The 22,556-nt window shown below is 37.7% G+C and overlaps 2 protein-coding genes across 4 annotated transcripts in view; both read right to left on the bottom strand.

Moving 5' to 3' along the window:
• Window positions 1-20,521, bottom strand: part of LOC145454988 (peripheral plasma membrane protein CASK-like) — a 60,934-nt gene extending 40,413 nt beyond the window's left edge. The window contains exons 1-10 of one of the 3 annotated variants that reach the window (XM_080332936.1): window positions 20,239-20,521; window positions 18,966-19,078; window positions 18,115-18,220; window positions 17,247-17,324; window positions 11,767-11,839; window positions 11,359-11,458; window positions 9,388-9,563; window positions 8,243-8,449; window positions 7,276-7,372; window positions 6,159-6,280 (exon numbers count right to left, since the gene is read on the bottom strand). In XM_080332936.1, coding sequence (XP_080189062.1) covers window positions 6,159-6,280; window positions 7,276-7,372; window positions 8,243-8,449; window positions 9,388-9,563; window positions 11,359-11,458; window positions 11,767-11,839; window positions 17,247-17,324; window positions 18,115-18,220; window positions 18,966-19,078; window positions 20,239-20,288 — 1,122 coding nt within the window. In that variant the 5' untranslated portion in view covers window positions 20,289-20,521. The remainder of the gene's footprint in view (window positions 1-6,158; window positions 6,281-7,275; window positions 7,373-8,242; window positions 8,450-9,387; window positions 9,564-11,358; window positions 11,459-11,766; window positions 11,840-17,246; window positions 17,325-18,114; window positions 18,221-18,965; window positions 19,079-20,238) is intronic. The other 2 variants (XM_080332937.1, XM_080332938.1) reach the window with 2 other exon arrangements.
• Window positions 12,598-15,752, bottom strand: LOC145454993 (uncharacterized). The gene has a single exon (XM_080332944.1). The coding sequence runs from the start codon at window positions 14,876-14,878 to the stop codon at window positions 13,055-13,057; it is 1,824 nt and encodes a 607-aa protein (XP_080189070.1). The 5' UTR covers window positions 14,879-15,752; the 3' UTR covers window positions 12,598-13,054.
• Window positions 20,522-22,556: the final 2,035 nt, after the last annotated feature.

Here is a 22,556-nt window from a genome sequence, read left to right as displayed (position 1 = left end):
ACGATACAACAAATCTATTTAGCCTACAGGGTAGAATTCAGTAATTCTAATTCTAATCAAATTTGTAATGTTGAAAATTCTCTAGATGAACTACAATTTGACATGAACGGAACTCGATTTAATGTCAAGTTTTCGCGAATTCCATAATTCTAACTATAATCAAATTTGGAAAAAACTAGCTGTAACTTTAATTTAATCTAATTTGGAAACAACGGCGTACCTATAACTATAATTGCACACTAATTTGGATAAACAAAAATTCGCAGCTATAGCTGTGATTCTACACGAACTTGAAAATAACTGTGTAGCTATAATTCTAATTCTAATCCAATTCGGAAAATCTGAAAATTTTAACACTGTTGTTGATGCACAGTTCATTTTGTGCTCCAGTATTCTATAGTATTTCAATTTTCAGTTTCAATTTTTGCGACTAGGCGAAAATGTGGGGTTCGCAGAAGGCTTGAAAATTAGCGCAATGGTTCGCCATGATACTAAAGGCTGAGAACCGCTGCTCTAGGCAAAAGTGAATGTCTGATTACACGACTACTCCAAGTCGTTTCGACAACCTGCTATATTTTCATTATATCGCAATCGTGTTGTGTTTTTCAAAAATTCCAATAGAGACCGACTGATATATCTTGGATGGTGTACTCTAGGATTAGCAATCATGCCGTCCTTATTTAAATGTAAATTGTCCTTATTAGGAAAGGAAAGGTATTTTAAAAATTACACTCCTACCGGTAACGATGCCGTGAAGAGGTCATCAATTAGACCGGGCAATAGCGACGGCTTAATTTGAGTCATCAACTTCTAAAATTTCGCGCTGATCAGGCCGACGCCGTGTTTTACTAATTTAACGGGCCATGAGCTATAAGGCTGAAAACTCAGGTCCCAAGGCAAGGCGGGAATATGATGGTAACACTATTCCAAGACGTTTCGACACCTTCCTATCTTTTCATTGTATTGCAATCTTTTGAATTGTAAATTGAAATGATAACATTACTAATACACTGATAGTGAACCGAGGTGATGTTACGACACGGTTAATTTCGACACCTTTTACACTTAGGTTTAAAAATTTGAAGAGCTTCTTGGAGGTACAGCACTTCAATATATAATTGAATAATACATTCGTATTGAAATAAAACAGTATATTTTCAACTGACACGATTGTTGATATTCCAATTCTCCACTAGTCGCTGACGATTACCGTATCCCTGTCGAGTATCAGCTGAAATTATTCGGGTTTATTTCGATATCAAAATATCAAGTATTCAAGTTCCTTTGGGTTGTTACGGGGCCGTGAAAACGATTGAAAGAAATAAACGAGCTGGTATCTAAATCACATCGAACGCGGACAATTGCAGCATAGATCTCCATATTTATTTTAAACCAACAAATCTTTTGTACGTACTAGTCCACATACGACTAGCTTTGTTATCTCAGCTCCGGTAGCTTTGTTTTCTTTTGCTGGATTATCGTCACAGCTGTTTTGTTTTTTCGTACAGTTGCGTCACAGATGTAGTGTTTTTGTAGTCGATTTTGTCGTGTGCCAGATGTCTGACGCGCGAACACGTTGGACGCAACGTACCGGGTTTTGTTTTAAGCAAAGCAAAATCGAAGTCGCAATTCTTACGGACTGAATTTCGAGTATTATTATTATTCGGGACAGTATAGAAAAATATTTCTTGCTTGCGAAACCCCCTCTCACCAAGTTTGGTTCGATTTCAACTGGTAGATGAGATTTGAAAATTTGGAATTCATTATTGTTTACTAAATTGTACCGTCAACCCCATGAAATGGTTACGTTGTCCAAAAGAACGATGCTTACCAATTTCTGCTCAATTCCAATCGGTAGAAGCGAAGTTATTGCAGTTGAAAATTTTGGATTCACAAAAAGTAGCTTGAACGTGGGTGACCACAGAATTATGAATGCAAACTCAAATTACTTCGCTTCTATAGGATAGAATCGCGTCAAATTTGGCTTGCATCGTTTTTGTAGACAACTCAGCAATTTTATGGAGTTGACAGTGAAATTTGAAAAAAAATTAAAATTTTTTTCAATAAAAAATTCAAAATTTTTAAACTCCGACGCGTTCGCATCGACCTGCAACAGCAACTTAACAATGTACCGTAATCAGTGAATCCCCGGAATCCGAAAAAATAATAATTTTGCGAGACCCTACGCCGGGTGCTTCCAAAGGGCAATAAAGGGCTTATCAACCAACAGAAAATCTATAATGAAATAGCCGACATGGCGATCAGCACTGGACAATATACTAGCCATACAAGATCGAGTATTCCCAGTAATCCCAGACATGACCATTTTAGAGCATGTAACACGACACCACAGTTTCATTGAAGTAAAGCGTAACAAAAACCGTTATTGACATCAATAGTCGTTTATGAAATAAATACGAGCACTTTCAGAGATTTTGATATCGCATTGTAAAGCAAGGGTGACAATGGCGACACGGCGATTGAATTAAATTATCAAAGGCCAGTCTCAAAGAATATGCTTAGCCAATCACAAAAAGTCTCTTCATACGCTATTCGATTGGTCTAAATCAGTGCTTTTCAACCTTTTTAAGCTCCATTCGCACTTTTTTCGTGAAATAAATCTCATTCGCACAAACTAATCTAAAATTATTATACAAAAAGATGAAGATAGGCCTACTCTCAACACTTTGTTCAGATGTGCGACAATATGGATAACTATGTAGCTTAAGCTATCAAATGTCTCATTAAAAAGGCAACTTTTTTCGCTCGTTTTACTTACAATTATTTCAATACAACCCTTTTCGACCAAAAAATGTTGTTCGGAATTTGTACGAGAACTTCTACAAGTGCTTGGATGGCCAGGTCTTAAAATCTGTTGTGCACTCCTATCCAAAATATAGCGTATTTTTCGCGAGTGAAAAATGCTTGCTGGCTGAAATCGTCTTTGAGAGCTGGCACAAAGGTCACGCGAAGCTCCAGTTTGTCGAAAGGATGAAAAACCCACATCTTTGTGTTGAGGCTTTTGTCTTATATCTTTGGAACATAAGGTGCAAAACGATCAAGAAGACTTGGCACATTAGAGTCTCATACCTGATAACACGTTGCTCCAACTTCTGGCTCGCTCGCAAGTTTATGAGAAGAGCAAATAACTCATGGTAGGCCTATACTGCGTGTTCTACCCTTCACGCCAATCTAACTTGAGAATTCATAACAGTTTGATAACGGTAAACCAGCTTTTAGACTACCACCAAAATCTGAGTTTTTGTGGCATCTCGCGATCCGAGCCTCACCCATGAAGAGGAATTTATATTTAATATTACAGTTGTTTGCTACGATGTTACGGGCATATTATGACATGACATACAGAACGCGCACATCATAATTCTAACCAACACAGCTCTACGACACATGTCTGACGTACACGATTTCAAATTAGGCGAACTAAATTCCTCTGCGTATCACAGTTGTACTATATATTGTCTACTCAGATTGCAAGAACGCGACTATTCCGTGCCGACAACGGAGCATATCCAATCCATCTCGAAAGGTTTGGCCATCCAGCATCGGTCATTTTTAGACCGAGGTTTTATCGCCGCTCATGTTTTTGGCACCGCATTTTATCAGCGGTTTATTTGCCAAAACTTTACGTCTTCATGTGCCCCGACGAAGAAGGGGTTGGCCTCGAAATGAATGAGTCTCATAGGCCTGAACTCGCTCGTTGTACACCCCTACACTAGTTTATCCCAACAGTCTTCGACCATGATTTCCAGAAAAAAACAGTCGGACAAATTTGATCACGAATTCCATGCCATATGATATGTAAAACGATCGCAGGAGTTTTTGCAACAAATTCAATAAATATTACATACATATTCACAGATAGCTCTGGCACCGTGTCGACCCAAAATTATACCATTTGCGGTCCCTACTTTAATAACCATTAAAGGGTAAAAATTTACGTTGGAGTAAACTTGCGAATGTGAGTCGCTGTAATGTTGGTATTTACTACTATCCTCGTACCTCGCGCTAATCGAACAGTTATTACGAAAATATGATGATTGTTTAGCGAAAGAAAGCAGAAAGTCAATTTGACATCATATTTCGAGCCTATCGCAGGATCAGACGGGCTGATATACTGTATGTCTGCCACTATAGAGATTGTAGAGATCTCTATACTGCCACTACACCAGCTTCCAAACCAGACTTTTGGTGACGTAATAATTATAGTGTGGGAATATTAATTCACCACGGCTTGTAAGAGCTACGATTAGTGGTGCGTCGTATCAAGTTTTTACAATTGCGTCGCAACTACAAAAGTTCCACTGATTCTGAATTTCCTATTAAGTTTATTTGAATTATTCCTCGTCAGAAAAGTTAACAATTAATCATTCGCACTTAATCCGGATTTTCATTCGCACCATTCGCACCACCTTCGTCATTCGCACTTGATCCGGATTTTCATTCGCACTGTTCGCACCACCTTCGTCATTCGCACTGCAATTTTTTTCATTCGCACCAGTGCGAACCGTCACACAGGTTGAAAAGCACTGGTCTAAATATTGTCTTCACGTCATAGAGGTTGACACAAGTCATCAGTTTGGAAATACGCTTTACATCACACCCTCAGAATAGTTCCATAAGGCAATGACCCACATTAACCAACTGTTGATTGATGTAAACATATCTGCTACTGAACATGATTGTGGATTATGTCATCAGACAGATTCTAAAATGTAATAGTGAGAATTATCAATATAACAGACGAAGTTCTACATTGTCAGATATCCAACACGCTACTAGCATATTACTAAAGGCTTCACTAGCCAATAAAATCTAACAAAATATGAGCCACTGCAGAAAAGTGGAGCATAGATAATTCAAGTTGTCTAATTATACTGAAATGTAATTCTAATCATAATTTGTTACATCTTTCTATGCCCTCATTTCAATTTTAATCTAATTTTTGGACTTTCTGAAAATACTACGGAAATTTATAGTATGAAACGGTCCAGGATCGATATACAGACATTTGTCCTTCTTAAGAAATGTGACATGAATATGATTTGATATGAAATAAACTTATTTTTGTTGTATTTGTTTCCAATTCGAAAAATTGTGTAGCTATCATTCTAATTCTAATCTAATTTTAAAAAGCTGAAAAATTTCTAGTTGACCACGAAAACATGGACAACGGACAAGGAAAGGTGAATGCTGACGTAATTCATAGAGACAATGCCATTTGGAACGGCAAATAGCTACTCTTGGAAACTTTACAATAACCCTTCCATGGGTTCACGAAAGTTCGCATAAGCTTGTTATGCCAACTGCGAATAACAAGAGGGACTCAGTCGCGCGTCGTATCAGCTTTCTGTCTGCAGACACCAGGTTGGTTCAAGAACTAATGGGATATCCGAGAAATTTTGCAGAATATTCATTTCAAGAAATGACCATTACGATGAAACATATGTTCAGTATTTGAAGACACCCTACGATCGTATCGTATCATAGGCCCCGAGACACCCTTGGTGGTACAGAACTTCAATATACAATTAAATAACATGTTCACATTGAAATAAACCCGGATATTTTCGGCTGACATCAGGGGTGATGGTCAGCAACTACTAGCGAATGGAAAATAATATTGTGTATCAACAATCGTATCACCAAATATGACGTCACCAGCACGAAAATTAGACTAATCGAGAACAGATGGCTTGAAGCTGAATGCTGCATTTTAGATAGTACACAAACTCCTTCTGTTGTCAGAATACGAATATAATATCATATATTCAGTACTTAATTTCAAAGCGGACATATTGTACTCAGTGAGACATCCATCGCATTACTGCATTGAAGGCTTACATGTAGCTTGCCTCTAGCGCCCTCATCTGAGTAGACAATGAAATTATTAATTAAGCCGTAGTAAACTGCACTAATAGTTATAGTGTATGCTACTATGCAAGTCTGGTGCTGTTACCGGTATCACAGACAATTTAGTCGACATGTTTGCATAACACTAAATCACCTACCTTCAATACAAGTTGAGAATCGATGTCGGATAGTCTGGAGTCAACTCACAAATTAACTTGCACACCCCAAGACGGCCAGCATCACGCAGTGCTGGATTGGGAATTTCAATACAATTTCCAGAAACTTACATGAAGCAGATTGCAAACGGCTTTATCTTTGATCAAGTTGGTGAGATATTCTTCGTCGTTACGCGCTCCGTCTTGCAAAGCTTGACTCTCGTCTAGGCTGTCGATGATCGACATGAAGGCACCTTTGAAAATACAGGCACTGAGAGGCTGTTTTATGCGGAAGCTTGAACAGTATCTCTTAAACTAGAATAAATATTTCATCCTCATTATAGCAATTTATTGTTATTGTAGAGACAACAAAATTTGTCAACAATCAAATAGCAGCTGAATGGTGGTATATATCTGCAGACTTGCACAAACTACCTATACAGTTATTTGACAGCCGACTAAGTGCTGGTTTTTTGAGTAGTTCTAGTTCTAATTAATTGGTTGCGGATTTTTAAAGCTCGTTTCTAGTTCTAGTTCTAGTTTTCAAAATCCAAGAGTTTGTCAAATTCAGTATATCTGACATCACAAACCTTTCAAGTCAAGATGCTCCTTATTCCACAATTTTTGTCATTAGCAGCACAATAACAGGCACAAGCCACTGGTCACACTGCTACATTTGTTATAAGATGGCGCAATCTTTACTGTATAATGTATATGTATATATTGAAAGAACTTTTGAATATTTAATAACACTAGTTGACCTGTAAGGTAGTATTGTTTGTGTCTATCCGATACAAATACTGTATTTGTATTGTTGGATGAAATAAAAGTATCTCTCCCCCTCTCTCTGTAAAATTACACACTAAAACAAATTATGATATGCATGTTGGAATAACTGTTTGGTCAAAGGTACGCCAAGTCACAAAACATGTCAGTATCTCCTCACTAAGTGCAAAGTGTATTTGACAAGTCTAATGATAAGGTATGATCGAAAAAATACCAAATAATTTTGAATGTGATGTGGAACTGGCTTTATATACTTTGTGGTCGCATAATATAATATAATATTAGATGCGATCGAAATGCTTTTCTAGAACATGAAATCAAGTGGTTCACGGGATACATTAAACCTGCTTCAAGCTGCTAGAATGGTACATTTGATTCGATAAATCTAAAATTTTCCACATAGATCAGTCTGTAAACGAGTTGATCCTTTAGTGACATCGTCAATACAGGATGTCACTCTTACTTGAAGCAACGGAGTCTTCGGAGGCACTGTTTAGTAAAGCCGGGTCGTCATTGAATGGATTTGGTTGTACAGAGATCCTAGCTTCCATCACAGCTGCCTATAAGGAGAAAAAGGTTTGTGGGATCCAGCACCTTCGCTGATAACCCTGATATATTCAGCCGATATTGAAAATATACACATCAAGCTCAACTCGCATTTTCAAAACTTCTGAGCATGTTTTAACAGCTTTGCAATCATGCTATGCTCGGGGAAAAAATAAACTAGAAATGCTTCGTCTGGACACCTGTTGGTCAGTAGGGTGGAGTGAAAGATAGTAAAATTTGAGTTTCAAAAAGTGTTCTTGATATACGGTCCCAAATATCAAATGAAATCTATCTATCATGATTTCAGGTGCTTGCACCCTTTAGTGGCCGTGCAGTTTCACCGAACTAGTCGAAAATAGCTAATTTTGCCATATCTTGATTACCGCTTACGCTAGAAAGCTAGTTTTGAGCTGAAAAGTTGTGGAAGCAACATGTGTTTATCAACATTTCCATGGAAATTTGTCTTAAAATTGCACAGAAACAAAGGCACAAGCAAATTGCAGTTTTTTAAATAACTGATGCAGTGAATGCGACGTCAAGAGCGTACTGTGATTGACCTTATGATCGTGAACCCCAACCCATCAATTAGAACTACTTTTAAAATCCTACTCACCACTAGAGGTTGCAGGCACATAAAATCATGATGAAAGTATTTCATTTGATATTTGGGACCAAGAACACTTTTACTCAGTCAAGGGGTTAAGATATTAGACTAGGCTACTTCTACGTAAGTTTTCAGTTTTATAGAATATTTACTTTATACCTACTTGGAAAAAGCTACTTAGCATTGTCGTAATGTAGAAGTAGCGATTCCAAGTAAAAAAGTAAGTATTTTTGGCAATAAAACTGTCAAGTAGTCCAAAATCAGTTAAAACAAGCAATACCTTCAATAACCGCCTGTTATTGAATCTTTTCAGGAGTTCCACACTGTGTGGAAGGTGGGTTCTGGGGGCGATCTGGTCTCGGGACAGAATCCACGGGTGGTTGAGGCATTCGAAAACCGTGATGCGCTCTTTGGGGTCGTACATCAACATCCTCCTGATCAAGTCCTTGCAAGGTTCCGTGACTCCGGTCCATGGCTTCGAGTCCATCTGCAAATTCAATTCTTATCTTATATCCATTCTCGGGCAAAATTGCGTAACTGGGCAATTCGATTTTGAATCAAATCAAGTATCAAGTCCAATCGAGCATTCAAGTACAAACTATTATGACGGAAGGCTGTGCTACTGAGTCGAGTCGCAATTTTCAGTTGACTCGTCTTGAGTCATTTCCGATAGTTGAAAAAAAGGCCCAGAAACTGTCTTCTGTGTGTGTAACAGTGAGAAAAATTAGTATAGCCTACTTTCAATGTGTGGCATTCGATATCACTCAATGAGTTTCAAAAAAGTGTGGTAAACCCAGGGCTGTTACCAAGTCACAAGGTTCGGAGGCACAACTCGTTATAACTTTTATAGTTTTGACTCGAGTCAAATCGAGTCATTTTCAATTCACCACCGGGTCAAGTCCGAGTACGAGTCAGCGAGCAGAGGGTCGAGTTTCATGTTTCACTGTGATAAACTACAACGTGCCAAGGTTTTGAGGCTCAAACGGTAGAAATACAGTATTGTGTTTTTATTTGATAGAATATTCCTCTTGACGTGAAAGCGTATATCGTTGCTGTGGAATCAGAGTGGCCTATGTTCATTTTTCTGATCAAGTTTTTGTAAATTTTATCACATTGTTTCAAACATAACCAATTTAACCACGGCCAAGATAATAGAGCTCTGAAAGAAAAGTTTACAAAAACTTCATCTTTCTGAAAATGTGATAAATGGACACAAAATACCTTAATTCCACGGCAACAATATCTTACTTACTAGGCACGCTACATTACTCGACTGGAATTATTATAATTGATGCTCGGCTCAAGATTAGAGCACTTGAATCATTGTGCCCAGCCCTACTAATTTCAAGATGGCATGCCATAAGTAACAAAATGGGATGGAATCGGCATTCTCACAAGTATGACGACAAATAAAAGTGAACTCACACTGAATTTCCCCTCCATCACTTTCTCGATCAGCCGTTCTCTCGAACCATAAAAAGGATAGGAACCGCTGATAAGAATATATAGCAAGACGCCACAGCTCCAAATGTCAGCGGGTTTCCCATACACCTCCGATCGTAAGATCTCGGGAGCCATGTAATGAGGAGTTCCCACCCGACCTGAACATATTTCACAGATATTGAGTGACGTCTACAAAATCGTAGAATCAGCATCTCGAAAAAATGCATTGAAGGGGTACTGCACTCTAAAAATGATGTGGTCTCAAATTGAAGGGTAAAACGAAAAAAAAATTTTGGCCGCAGCCATTTTCTTTTGAACCATTGAACGTCACCGTAATGAAGCTGCTATTTAGTGAAATTTCCACAAGTGTTTCGCGCTCCAGCATTCACGCAAAGATCGAACTTTATATCGTTGTCAACCGATGTTATGAAGGAAATATGTCGTACACAGCAATGTGGTTTAGATACCGCGTTCAACGGAAGATGTCCAGTCAGGAGATTAACGTCAAAATCGGGCCTAGTGTACTCATTTCTTTAGGACAGAAATCGATCATGTCTAACAATGTTTTATACATAAATAAATCAATGTTTTATACATAAATTCAGATATAAATCTCCTAACTGGACAATGTGGACATCTTCCGTTGAACGCGGTATCTAAACCACCTTGGCGTGTACGACATATTTCCTTCATAACATCGGCTGATAACTATAGAAAGTTCGATCTCTGCGTGACTGCTGGAGCGTGAAACACTTGTGGAAATTTCATCAAATTTCAGCTCCATTACGGTGGCGTTCAGAAGAAAATGGCTGCGGTCAAAAATTTTTATTCGTTTTGCCCTTGAATTTGATACCACATCACAAAATCTCCATTGTGTGTTGAGTCATTAAATGCAAAGTTTGACAACTAGAAAATTTTCAGCTTTTACTAATTAGAGATAATTAGAATAATAGCTACACACTTTTTCTAAATAAGATTAGGATTAGAACTACTCAATTCACAAAAACTTTGAGATCGAATCAAGCTCTGTTCAAATCAAGTCAGAGTTCATTCCGTAACAATAATAACGGCAATTGACTGTACTGTAGTATTTACGGTGAAAAATTCTTTCATTATTTATTATAGATCTACCCATCGTAAACACTACGATTTGAAATCCTAAATTTTGAACATCAATAATTTCGCATCTACGGGTTGGAATTGACTCAAATTTGTGGTGCACTGTTTTCTCAGACAACCTAACAATTTCATTGGGTTGCCAGTAAAATTTGAAATTTTTTATATCTATGTTTATTTAATGAATCCGGAACGTTTTTCTTATATAACAATGCTTCTATAGGTTGGAATTATCCAAAAATGGTGTGCAGCGTTTTCTTAGGCAACCTAACAATTTTATCAAGTAGCCAGTGAAATTTGAAAAATAGTTATTTCCGAACAGCCCCGTGTACAGCAAACTTGGCTTGTTTTGCACTACACAGTTCTCTGCTCTATGACACTTTCAGTAAAACCATAGCCGTATATTAGATTGGTCTTAAGATGAGAGCAAAGCAACATTTCACAAATTAGATAGTCTGTCCAAGTCTCGTTAAATGTAACTGACAACTGAGTATGTTCAACAGATCCAATCTAAACCATTGTTATGCCATGAACTCTAGACATTGTATTAGTGGTTCTGAAACTGCTGTATGTGTTCCACTAGTGGTACGCGAATAGTTTGCTGTTTTTAATTGCCTACATAACCTACAATTTGTTGTCCTTTGCAGTAGCTAAAACCACTACAAATACACAATGTAATGATTACTGCAGCTGTGAAACAATTGCACATTGGTGTTATCGTGTCACGGCAGATTCACAACAAAGAAAACCGACCATATGCAGAAATTGGTCTAGGCCAGTGGTTGTCAAACCTTTTTGACCCCGTGGATCGGTAAAACAATAGTCGTCATACTATACCTTGGGCACATTCATCTTCATCGAGTTTACAAGCGATGCCGAATCCTCCAAGCTTGACGGGAGCCGAATTGTCTTTTGTTGAAAGCAGGGCGCAGTGAGGCTGCAAAACGCATACAACATTGCAAGTATTTGAGAGCTTCTTGGAGGTACAGAACTTCAATATACAATTGAATTATATCTTCATATTGTGATAAACCTGAATATTTTCGGATGACAATCTTCAGGGGTAATCGTCAGCAAGAGTAAAGACTTGTATCACCTCAAGTCAATTCGCTACAATTATTTAAAATTTCATGCTTGTGATATCATAATCATATTCAGGTTTCTATCAATACGATATTATTCAATTGGACATTGCAATGAAGCTGTGCCATAGGATACATTAAGACAACACGAAAAGTCATCTACCTTGACATCCCTGTGCAGAATTCCGCGTTCATGGCAGTAACGAAGCGCTTCGAGGAGCTGCGTCATGTAGTGACTGGAAAAAGACAGAAAATCAGCGAGTGCTGGCGGCAGCAATACAAGAAAAATATTCACGCAAAGCACACACAAAATGTTCTTCATGAATAACATGGCTTCATATGATAATTGAAATTATGCGAAAAGTTCACTATTTGAACCTTTCATCAAGGCCGACGTCATTTCCGAAAATATTTTCCAAATTAACACACGAAGCCAAATTTCTTCAAGCCGGCTGTAAAGTTGATGCATGCTGTCATCACATTCCGTAATAGCTAAAATCTGATCTGGACTGGATCTGTATTCAATTTATAGCTTTAGCTTTTTTATTACACAAATCTTTCTTCATCATCCATCAAAATCTACTCCTTAAAAAAGTAAGCCTTACGACCAATTCTGATTATTTATTGATCCCCTGCCAGCGAGAAGCCTTGAATGGTCATTGGTACTGAAAAAGCTCAGTTAGAGAGAGAGGATTGTAAGACCTTACTCGAGTACAAGTGGAAGCCTCGTCTTCCTAGATAGAGTTCCTAGAGTGGTAAATACATTGTCCAAGTCACCACACGAGTACGACTGGGTACAATGATTTGATTACTTTGCACTCGATTTCACATAGCCGAACTCACGAGTAGCTATACGAGGCGATGTGTCACATATATTCTTTTGCGGAGAGTTAGCACCAACACCTCAAATGGATTACACTGTCTGTCGTCTCTGGTCTGCCAAGACTAAATAAGCTAATCTAGTGTAATGTGTAACACCGAGAAGTCATCTCCATAGGCAAAGTTTTGAGTTTTATTCATAAATATACAAAATATGAACAGTGGAAAACATCGCTTCACAACACTGAAAGTCATCTTTACAGACAAATCTTTGTGTTTTATTCATAAACATTAAACATGCAAGAAAATTAACAGTGCTTTTCATAAACAGAAAGAGGAAAAATAATACTTTGAAAGTCAACCACCATGGCAGTGAGATATTTACCTAAATAGAGAAGCAATTTTGATGATTGAGTTTAATATATATTTTTACGGATATTAAATCATTGCAAAGAAATCTCATGTCAAATATTTTGTATGCAGTGATATGATGCAATAGATTCAGTCGTAGAATCTCTATGAACATGTCCAATAGCTTAAAGTCCTAAGTCTCAAGTACAATACGATGCAATAGATATCGTCGTGTTACAAATCTCTGAGCCCTAAGAAATCCTGATAACATTTTCGTATTTTCATTCCAACATTTCTTTGAACAATGTGAATTCGATCAGGACTTCTTCAATGTCTGGTCTATCCGACGGTATACTGCACCAACAATGTTCAATCGTTTTGTAATAATACATATCAATTTCGTCCACTATGTCATCAGGCAATGAGGGTCTCTTATCTTGAGCTACTATATTGAAAACAGCTACGTGCGGATGCATGTTAGGGTATGGGTTAGCGCGTCGTTTGATTTGCCAAGATGTAATCCCAAACGAAAACACGTCAGCTTTCAGAGTCGGCTGCAAGCCTTTTAACAGCTCCGGTGCTCGATAGAACAAAGTTCCCATTAATAAAGAAGCCTTTTCTTTTTTAGGCCCACTAGAAGTTGAATCGCAAGTCCCTGATCCTCCAGTAGATGAAGATGATGAGCATCCGCGTGTCATAGACGAAAAAGCAGACGTTTCATCACTGTGACAACTCAAATCTACTAATTTACAAGATCCAAAATCACAAATCTTACATATATTGTGCACGGTTACTATCACATTCCCGGGTTTCAAGTCTAAATGAGCGATGCCGCTATGGTGGAGGTACGACAATCCATGCAGAATATCAAGATTGTATTGAATTTGAGTTACTTGCGATATTTCCGCAGTATCATTGATAACTTGAAGAAGATTCCTTTCGCCCGCGAATTCCATCACCAAATAACTAGTGTCCTTTGAACTTGGGGTCAAAGGAGAATTGGGAGGTTGAATCAGCACGAGAGAACGTACCAGATTAGGATGACTCAGTCTTAAAGACATGACTTCTCCGATAAAGTTTTCAAAAGCAGCTTTCTTTTTATCGAACGCGGTTTTCAATTTTTTAATCGCGACATGAGCACCACGGTAGGAGCCTTCAAAAACATGACCGAATCCTCCTCTTCCTAACTTTTCATCAGCGACTAGCTCAGAGACATCATCATTCCAGAAATATAATTTATCAGGAGGGCAAGAATCGTCGGACATTTGCAACCGTTGGGAGCTAGATTTCAAGCTCTTAGTAGGCGACAAGCTTTCAGCTTCTGAAGCCTTTTGACTAGATTCTGGCGACACGGAACTCGGACTATCTGCGTTTCCAAATACGGTCGACCGAAAAGAGCTAAAAGCGTCCATATCAATCGGACTTTGAGTCTTCCAAGAGATGGGCGTCGAAGGACTCATTGAAATACCGCTAACACGAAACACGTGCGAAGCCGAAGTTGATACGTAGGACGGACAAGGCGTGACGCATGTACTGAAAATCTTACAATGCTTTTTGTAGCTTTTCAAAAGCATCATTTTCGGGCTGATGTCGTATTTCGGTATTTTTGGGAAGCTAGGAGGTTTAGATTGAATCATAGAGCTACTCCCGAAACGACGATGACGATATATAATCTGCTGACAACCCGCCCTCGCGCCCAAACACTGTCTAGCTTCTTGAAACGGGTGATTAATCGGACTCGAGTAGAATTCCGGGCCCACGGATTTTGGAGTTTTTGTAATGGATGCGACAGAATTTGATAACGCCTCGTTGTGTTCGACACAACCGCCCTGCACACTCAAATCATCCATTATTCCACCTCTTTTCAAAGACTCCGCGGTATCGTTCCAAACATCTTCAAAGTTATCATCATGCTCCTCATCCAGGTTAGATGATCCAAATGAAGGCGGGGCCGGTGGTCTTACCATGCGACGATATTCATCAGGTCTTTTTGAATATGTATTATTTCGTTCATTCGAGTTCATATCCCGACTTACAACTGACTCTTTCCTACTCATAATTAACAAATGGAACAAACTAAAATGAAATGAAAGAATAATTAACATATTATGACGAACAGTTGATATTCATCTTATTTCATGCAAAATAACTTTTTTTCAAATTTTACAAGCTACCCCATGAAATTGTTAGGCTGTCTGAAAAACGATGTAGACCTAAAACAAATTTGGCTTCATTCCAAACAGTAGAGGAGAGGGTATTGGTGCACAGAATTTTGGATTTGAAAAAATAGTATTAACGGTGGCAAATTCATTAATTATTTACCATGGACGACCCACCGTAAATACCATGATCTGAAATCCTAAATTTTGAACATCATTAATTTCGCTTCTACGGGTTGGAATTGAGCCAAATTTCTTGAGCATCGTTTCTCCAGACAGCCTAACAAATTCATGGCGTAAAATTTGAAAATAATTATATTTATTAAATAAAATCCGAAACTTGAGGCAACCTAACAATTTTAGCAAGTATCCAGTAAAAATTTGTTTTGAACAGTCATTCATAAGCAACATCCTATGAATCTGGTAGCGCGGTTATAAAAGGCCAAAGTATTCGAACTGCAACTAAACGATTTTCACACGTTGTACCATTCCACTCTATCTCCACGGTAACATATTTGTGGTATTATCATTGCCTTGCCTTAGCGAAATTTCTGGCACAAGACATTCCACAAACAGGTACCAAGATACATTGGAAGAGCTACTTGGAGGTACAGAACTTCAATACACAACTGAACAGTAGGCTATATTATTCATGATGAAATGGACCCGAATATTTTCGGCTGACACTCGTCAGGGGTAATAGTCAGCAACTAGTCGAGAATTGGATAGAACATTGTTGATATGATTGTTGATATACAATGTTCTTTGAAATTCTCTACTAGTTGCTGGCGATTACCCCTGACATGTGTCAGCCGAAAATATCCGGGTTCTTCATTATAATTATACTATACGGTACTATTCAATAAGATATCTTACTAAGATATACGAAGACACCAAGATAAAGCCTACTCGAGATTCTTCAACTCTATAGTTAAACCACTGGTTTGTTGAAAATAATCTTATTCTATATTCTATCACTGAAATAATTGTCGGATGAGCAAGACAATGCTCACGATATCAAAATGCGAGGTAGGCCTACCAATTAATACAGATATATATCAATATCATCTTCAATCCGTCCACACACAAGCACACAATGATTGAGTACCGGTACTCAAATCTGAATAGAGCATTAATTGTAACGATTTCAGTGAGAGTAGTGAGAGACTATTTTTTCAAGCAAGGCTACTGAAATTGTACGTTTTTCCCGATGTGGCAACCTTGAATCCTCAATTGGTCGTATCCCAGCACCCAAAACATGTAATACGAATCTACGGACTTTAGCAGTAATGACCCCCAAAAGATATGGTCGAGAAACACCAAATCACCTTGATGTGGCTTCAAACCAGTGGTATTTGTCGTGCCGTCGCGTAAAAAGGTACATATTTGAACTTCCACACTTCTAGTGGTGTGATAATAAGTGATAGTCGACTCGAAGCCTAACACTCGATCCAGAATAGAACGAGTCAGGTACCTCGATCAGCCCTAATTATAATAGTTGTGTGAATACCAGGGTTGTAATGACTCGAATCATGGCTCGACTCACGAAGCTTTGGTGACTCGACATGACTCCAGTCATTTTTTCAAATGCCTAAAATGACTCGACTGGAGTCAATTGCTGTATTGACTGACTTGTAATATAGTCATTGTGCATGACTCGAACCAAGTCATATGACTCGAGACTAGGACGGCCAAGACAGACATTTCATTATAACTTCGAAGAATAGTAAAGTCACCACATGATTGGTATTTCGTTTATCAGTCCTGGTACTTGGAAAATAGGGTCAGAAACTGTTAAGACTGAGGAAAATTACCATATTATGAATGCGAGCCATTCTATATCACTCGAGCGGAGTTGAACAATGTGGGTTGAAGCGGATTGAACTCAAAACTGAACAGTGAACATAATGACTTGGACTCGGACTCGAATCAAAACACGATGACTTGGACTCGACCCTCTACTGACTGACTTGGACTTGACTCGGTGGTGAATAGAAAATGACTCGACTTGACTCCAGTCCAAACTATAAAAGTAAGATGGACTTGTGACTCGGAACCTTGTGACTTGGTTACAACCCTGGTGAATACCCACCCCCACTGAGTCCACTGTTCACTTCACCTAAGTTCTACTAGAAGTCATAATGCGACAATTCCATATATTTATGTTTGCATTAGGAAATTCGAAGATCTGGAAATTGTCATCCCATCCAAAACAGTCACAAACCAATCAATACACAACAGAATCAAATTCATGTAAGTTTTGATGCACTTGTGCCAAATTATTTTCAGTGTAAAAGAGAGGAGCCTTGCTCACCTTGCAACTGCTTCGCTGTAGACAAACCCCATATTCGTCCTAGCAACGATCTCCACGCAGAGATCAGCTCCTTCCATGCTAAAAATCAAAACCACAAAGCTCATATTCTGTTTTGCGCAAAACGTTCGTTATAAATTTAAAAATTCCCCGGTTCCATAACTCAAACCAGGGTATAAATGACTCTCAATATTTGTGTCTCTAAATACACGGTATAGCCTACATCTGCGATCCCAAAGATGAGGTCGGGCAGCATCGTAAATTCACCATCGAGCAAGCACAGACGGGCATAGCCCCACATACTCTTTGTAAATGTGTTAATACTAACCTTATAGACTATATGTGTTTATACCGACATTGTGTGTAATGTGATTTTTTATCAAATTTAATAGAAAAGAGAGTGTTTCCTTGCGTTTAACGCCGCTTAGCTATTTCTATCTATCTGCAGTGCTTCCCAGCGTCACAATAACTCAAGGCGAACATCACAATTAAAATACGAGCAAATCACCGTGACAAACTTTATGTTTTTAGAGTTAGCATTTGATTTACAGTATGCCAAATCAAAAGAGATGAATAATATGGAATTTAACGAGAAAAAAAACATATGGAAATTACAGTCAAATACTAGTTCTGCTATTTACACGCGAGATCTGGCATAGACACGACCTAAAAGGTGCCTTTACATCCTAAAATTGTGGTAAATATTGACGCGATTTGGCATCTGCATAAGTCAACATGGTCACACTATTGTTGAAATAGTTTTGCGTCTCAGTTCTCGCAAATGTAATCCAAACTAACTGTACGTAGGCCTACTAACATCCCTGCATACAAGATAAGCCTAAAAACATGTGGTTAAACATTATGAACTTACTATTCAAAGACAAGGTAGATAAATCCTTCTTCTTCATAGACTTCGAATAGTTCAACAATATGTGGATGCTTCAATTTCTGACATATTTCAATCTCTCTGTACAAATCTAAAATGGAAACAAATGTACCGGCAATTAAGATATTATAGAGAGCTTCTTGGAGGTACATAACTTCAATATACAATTGAATAGTATATTCATATTGAAATGAATCCGAATATTTGTTTCTGACGATTACCGCTGACGGCCGAAAATATTAGGGTTCATTTCAATATGAATATACTATTCAGTTAAGATCTTTTAAAATATCAGGTACCAGTATATATAGACCTAATAGGTTATCCAAGATCCTGAGACGTACCACTTGACTTGAATGCATTTGGACTTTCAATCTCAGTAAATACAGGGCGAGCTCAGAGCTTGCATTGTACAAGCTGCCAAGCTCTTGCAATTGTGTGATACACACCATAACGTCAGAAATCAAAATACCCAGAATATGCCATTTTAAAGTTCAGTGCAGAAATGTGCGTTACATCAGATTTAATCATCCTGTGATGATGTCACAACATTAATTATTGATGTATAACAAAATAGCCTGAAATAACTTTAGATATGGCATGCTCTTTTGAACTCATAACCCAAGAATAGGACCAACAACTTTTAAACAAGGAACCAATGAGATCATCAAATACACTGCCCCATCAACTTAGTGTTGGTAATAATTCATCAAATTTTGTCTGAATACGGGCTCAAATATTCATGGACACGACATGTTGTTACTATGACTAAGGTCGAGAATGAAATCCCCCTATACATTGAGATATTTAGTCATCAAGTGTCACAATATATTTACCTTGACCTGCGACTTCAGAACTTTTAGAGAAATTGTCAAAGTCTACAATCTTTACCGCAAATGTTCTCTTCGATGGTAAATGCGTGCATTTTCTGACGACCATATGCGGACCCCTGCAAATAAAATTGTCACGCAGTAATGAGATGTAAGTGCTTGTTTGCAAGGTTGGAAACTACAGCAAGGAAGACTCTTTTGAGATTCGAAACTACATCACACCATAACCACTATCTAATGTTGTTTATATCAATAAACATCCATTAAAATTCCTCCAATCAACTTAACAACAAGTGACAAGGAGAAGATAATCACGGAGAAAATAACCATTGTGGGTGATAACAGACAGATTGGCAACCAAACACCAGCCTACAGGCAACAGATTATCTTATGATGGTGTATTGCTGTTACATAATTTCTGTAGCACAAAAATCATATATTCTATTGACTTGGAAGCAGCTTATCAAAAAGTGTGCGATTAGTAAAAGGTCTTCAAAATAACAGGACAATATCTCGCCACGACTGAGTACATGTAAAATTATCGACAACATTGTAAAGTCTACTACTGCTTACATCAATAATAACTAGATAATCACAAGAAACTACAGTAGTATAAAAATAGGTTAATATTTGGACTTTGATCAATGCGATGAGGTAACAGAAAGTAGTATTAAGATCTGCACTAAATCTCATCCCAAACACGACAAGTCATGGTTTACGTCAAACCATTATCTAGATAACATGGGTGTCAGTTTCTGAATCAATAGTAACATGTTAAATTCCTGCTACTCTTTACAAAAAACATTTATTTGGTGCACAGATGAAGTGGGTGTAATGAAACCATACTGGGTTACTAAACTCCGCAAACAAACAAAAGACAGTACAAAAAATAGTTCACATTATCAAAATACTGAATAGAAGTGATGACCTTGGCAAAAAAGATAGATTTGTGCCAGTCATCTGTACCAGTCATCACAAAAAACAAAATTACGTCAGCACATTACTTCTAGGATTTTGCAATATACGTGACTGGTAAGCAAAGCCTATGAAAATGGTTGCCTACGGTTCATATTTTAGTTTAAGTATGCATAGTTGCTGATTTAAAATGAGTCTAGTTACAATGCATATATATTCCAATACTCTTTACTACAAGAACCAAGACTCCATAAATTTAGATAGCAATAACAAATCGAATTAAACAACAAACAAAGTCTTAATCAAATCTTAACTATTACATATTCAAGTGTAGTGTTACAAACAATTGAAATACCATACTCACTTTCCTATAACTTCATGCTCCACATAGAGATCACGAAACCTGTTTTCCATTTTGTAAAAGACTGGCTGATATGTTTCAATTAATCCATATATTAGACAGCCAAATGCTAAGGCTATAAAACACCAGATTACAATTTGAAAAAAGGACTCCTGGACAATGATGAGCTTGGTGACTGATCGACTATGATACCTTATCCTTACTCATTGAATGCTATTGTATAAAGGCTTTCAAACTAAGATGCTTAACCCCACCAATATGAGTATCAATATGAAACAAATCAATATATCGTGGGAAATATCAATCAGGCTAAACTAAAATTGATTTTCCTTTATCTACTAGCCTGATCATCTGAATTCATTACTAGTAATGTAAGGATAATGCCAAAAAAGGTGCAACAATCCAAAAGAGATGTTAATGCTCAAAAGTGAATATTTCTGAAGCTATTATGCACAGAAACTGCACTGTGTGTCATTTCAATGATGAGGTATTTTCAAGTCCGCGCTCAATTGCAAAATCAGAAGTCTTTGTTGCTATTTCAAGCATGGTTGGCAAATTGCAGCAACCAAAGCATTAATATAATGTACTTCACACGACTGAGTACATTATAGCACTTACGTCGTACGGGTTGGCAAGGTTGCACTGAACTATCTATCCCTACCATAATGATAGGAGTTTATTTATTTTGGTGCCGGCAATGTTAGTATACACTATATGCTTTGGTAACATCGTGCAACGTTGCGGTGTTGCAAGTATTGGAATATGTCAAAATGATTACAGGTATTATCCAAATAGTTATGTCACAATCACCGTGCTGCACTCGAAACCGCATATTACATCACCTGCCAAACGGGACTAAATTTTCATTTGCATACGCAACTTGTATTTAACTGTATGGAATCCATCCAGTTAGGAACTACTGGACACTCAAAATTTCCAATTTCCTTAGCTACACTGCTGTTAGTAGTAATGACTCTAAGCTAGCAATGGCTGCAATGACATCACACAGCAGTATCATGATTCACGCCAAATGAGGACACATGTTTTGTAGTTGCTGTACAACAATATTTTTGAATGCGCGACTAGAACTAAAACTACACACTTTTCACTATCAGCAACTAGAACTACTCAAAAAAACAGTAAATAGTTCACCGCCAACTAGCTAGATTAGTAGGTTGTATAAGTATGTTTAGCAGTGAAATATCATGAGGAATACAAGTCCATTATATACATATCAGCAGCATTTTTAATGTCTGCAAAGATGAGCCAAAAACATACAGTAGCCTACTAAAAGCATTATTTGACATTTGTGGTAACAAGGTCCCGTGCTATGTGGGTACATGAAAGAAGTAAAAGATGAGCTAAAAACATACAGTACTAAAAGCATTATATGACATTTGTGGTAGCAAGGTCACGTGCTATGTGGGTACATGAAAGAAGTTTAAAAAATGTGTGTGTTGCACATGCCACTGATGCGAATTCCGAGACACAGAGGTAATGGTACCACGTACCAGTATAAACAGATTTAAGTAGGAAAAAGTGATAGTTAAAAAAGCATAATTAAAATAAATTTTAACACAATGGTGAGAAAGTCAGTATGACACATGCCAATATGAAAACAATTTTAGACCATAAATAATCTTGAAAAGGGCAGTAACAAAGAGACTAGACTTCACACTCCACCATTTACTATTAGATTGCAAATTTTACAATCGACCATCTTCAAGCCTATGGAACAAAATTGAAATTTGTTATTATTTATTATTTTATGGAATCATGTGACCTTTTTCACAATTAATTGTGTTGCATGTGAGGCGTGGGGGGATGACAGTGCATATTTCACCAAGTACTAAACAGGTCGCAATATCACAATAGGCTACCTAACTCAAATTCTAAAGCAAACTCAAAGCTGTTAACAATATTAGCATCTGTGATGCTGCTCACATACTCGTCGAAGTCAGTGATAGCATTTGCAGCGGCCCAGAATTGTTTTCAGTCAGGCTAACACTGCATTGTCACAATGTCACATACAATAGTCGTTGAAATTCGCGTGATTACACAATGCACATGCCACAGAACCTTCCTCTAAATTACTCCCTTCAAAGGGATAAATTTTTCACACCAGATAATACTTGGAGTGAGGACAGTCTGAAAAATGTACCTTCCAACCAATTGCGTAGCCTACAAATCAGATTTAGCAACACCTCAACAGAATTTTTGATAATACGGTAACTAATAGAGACATTTTCGGCTAGAGAACTTTGATACCGTACATCTTTTAATAATATATTCACGATGTTGATATAATAAATGACAGGAAT

Source organism: Botryllus schlosseri, chromosome 14 (assembly GCF_051294905.1).
Source record: "Botryllus schlosseri isolate E-star chromosome 14, Bs_hap1, whole genome shotgun sequence".
NCBI classification, from domain to species: Eukaryota; Metazoa; Chordata; class Ascidiacea; order Stolidobranchia; family Styelidae; genus Botryllus; species Botryllus schlosseri.
This window is presented reverse-complemented; position numbering and strand designations above follow the sequence as displayed.

Excerpts from the sequence above, each read along its gene's own strand:
- LOC145454993 (XM_080332944.1), bottom strand. The coding sequence starts at position 14,878 with ATGTTAATTATTCTTTCATTTCATTTTAGTTTGTTCCATTTGTTAATT.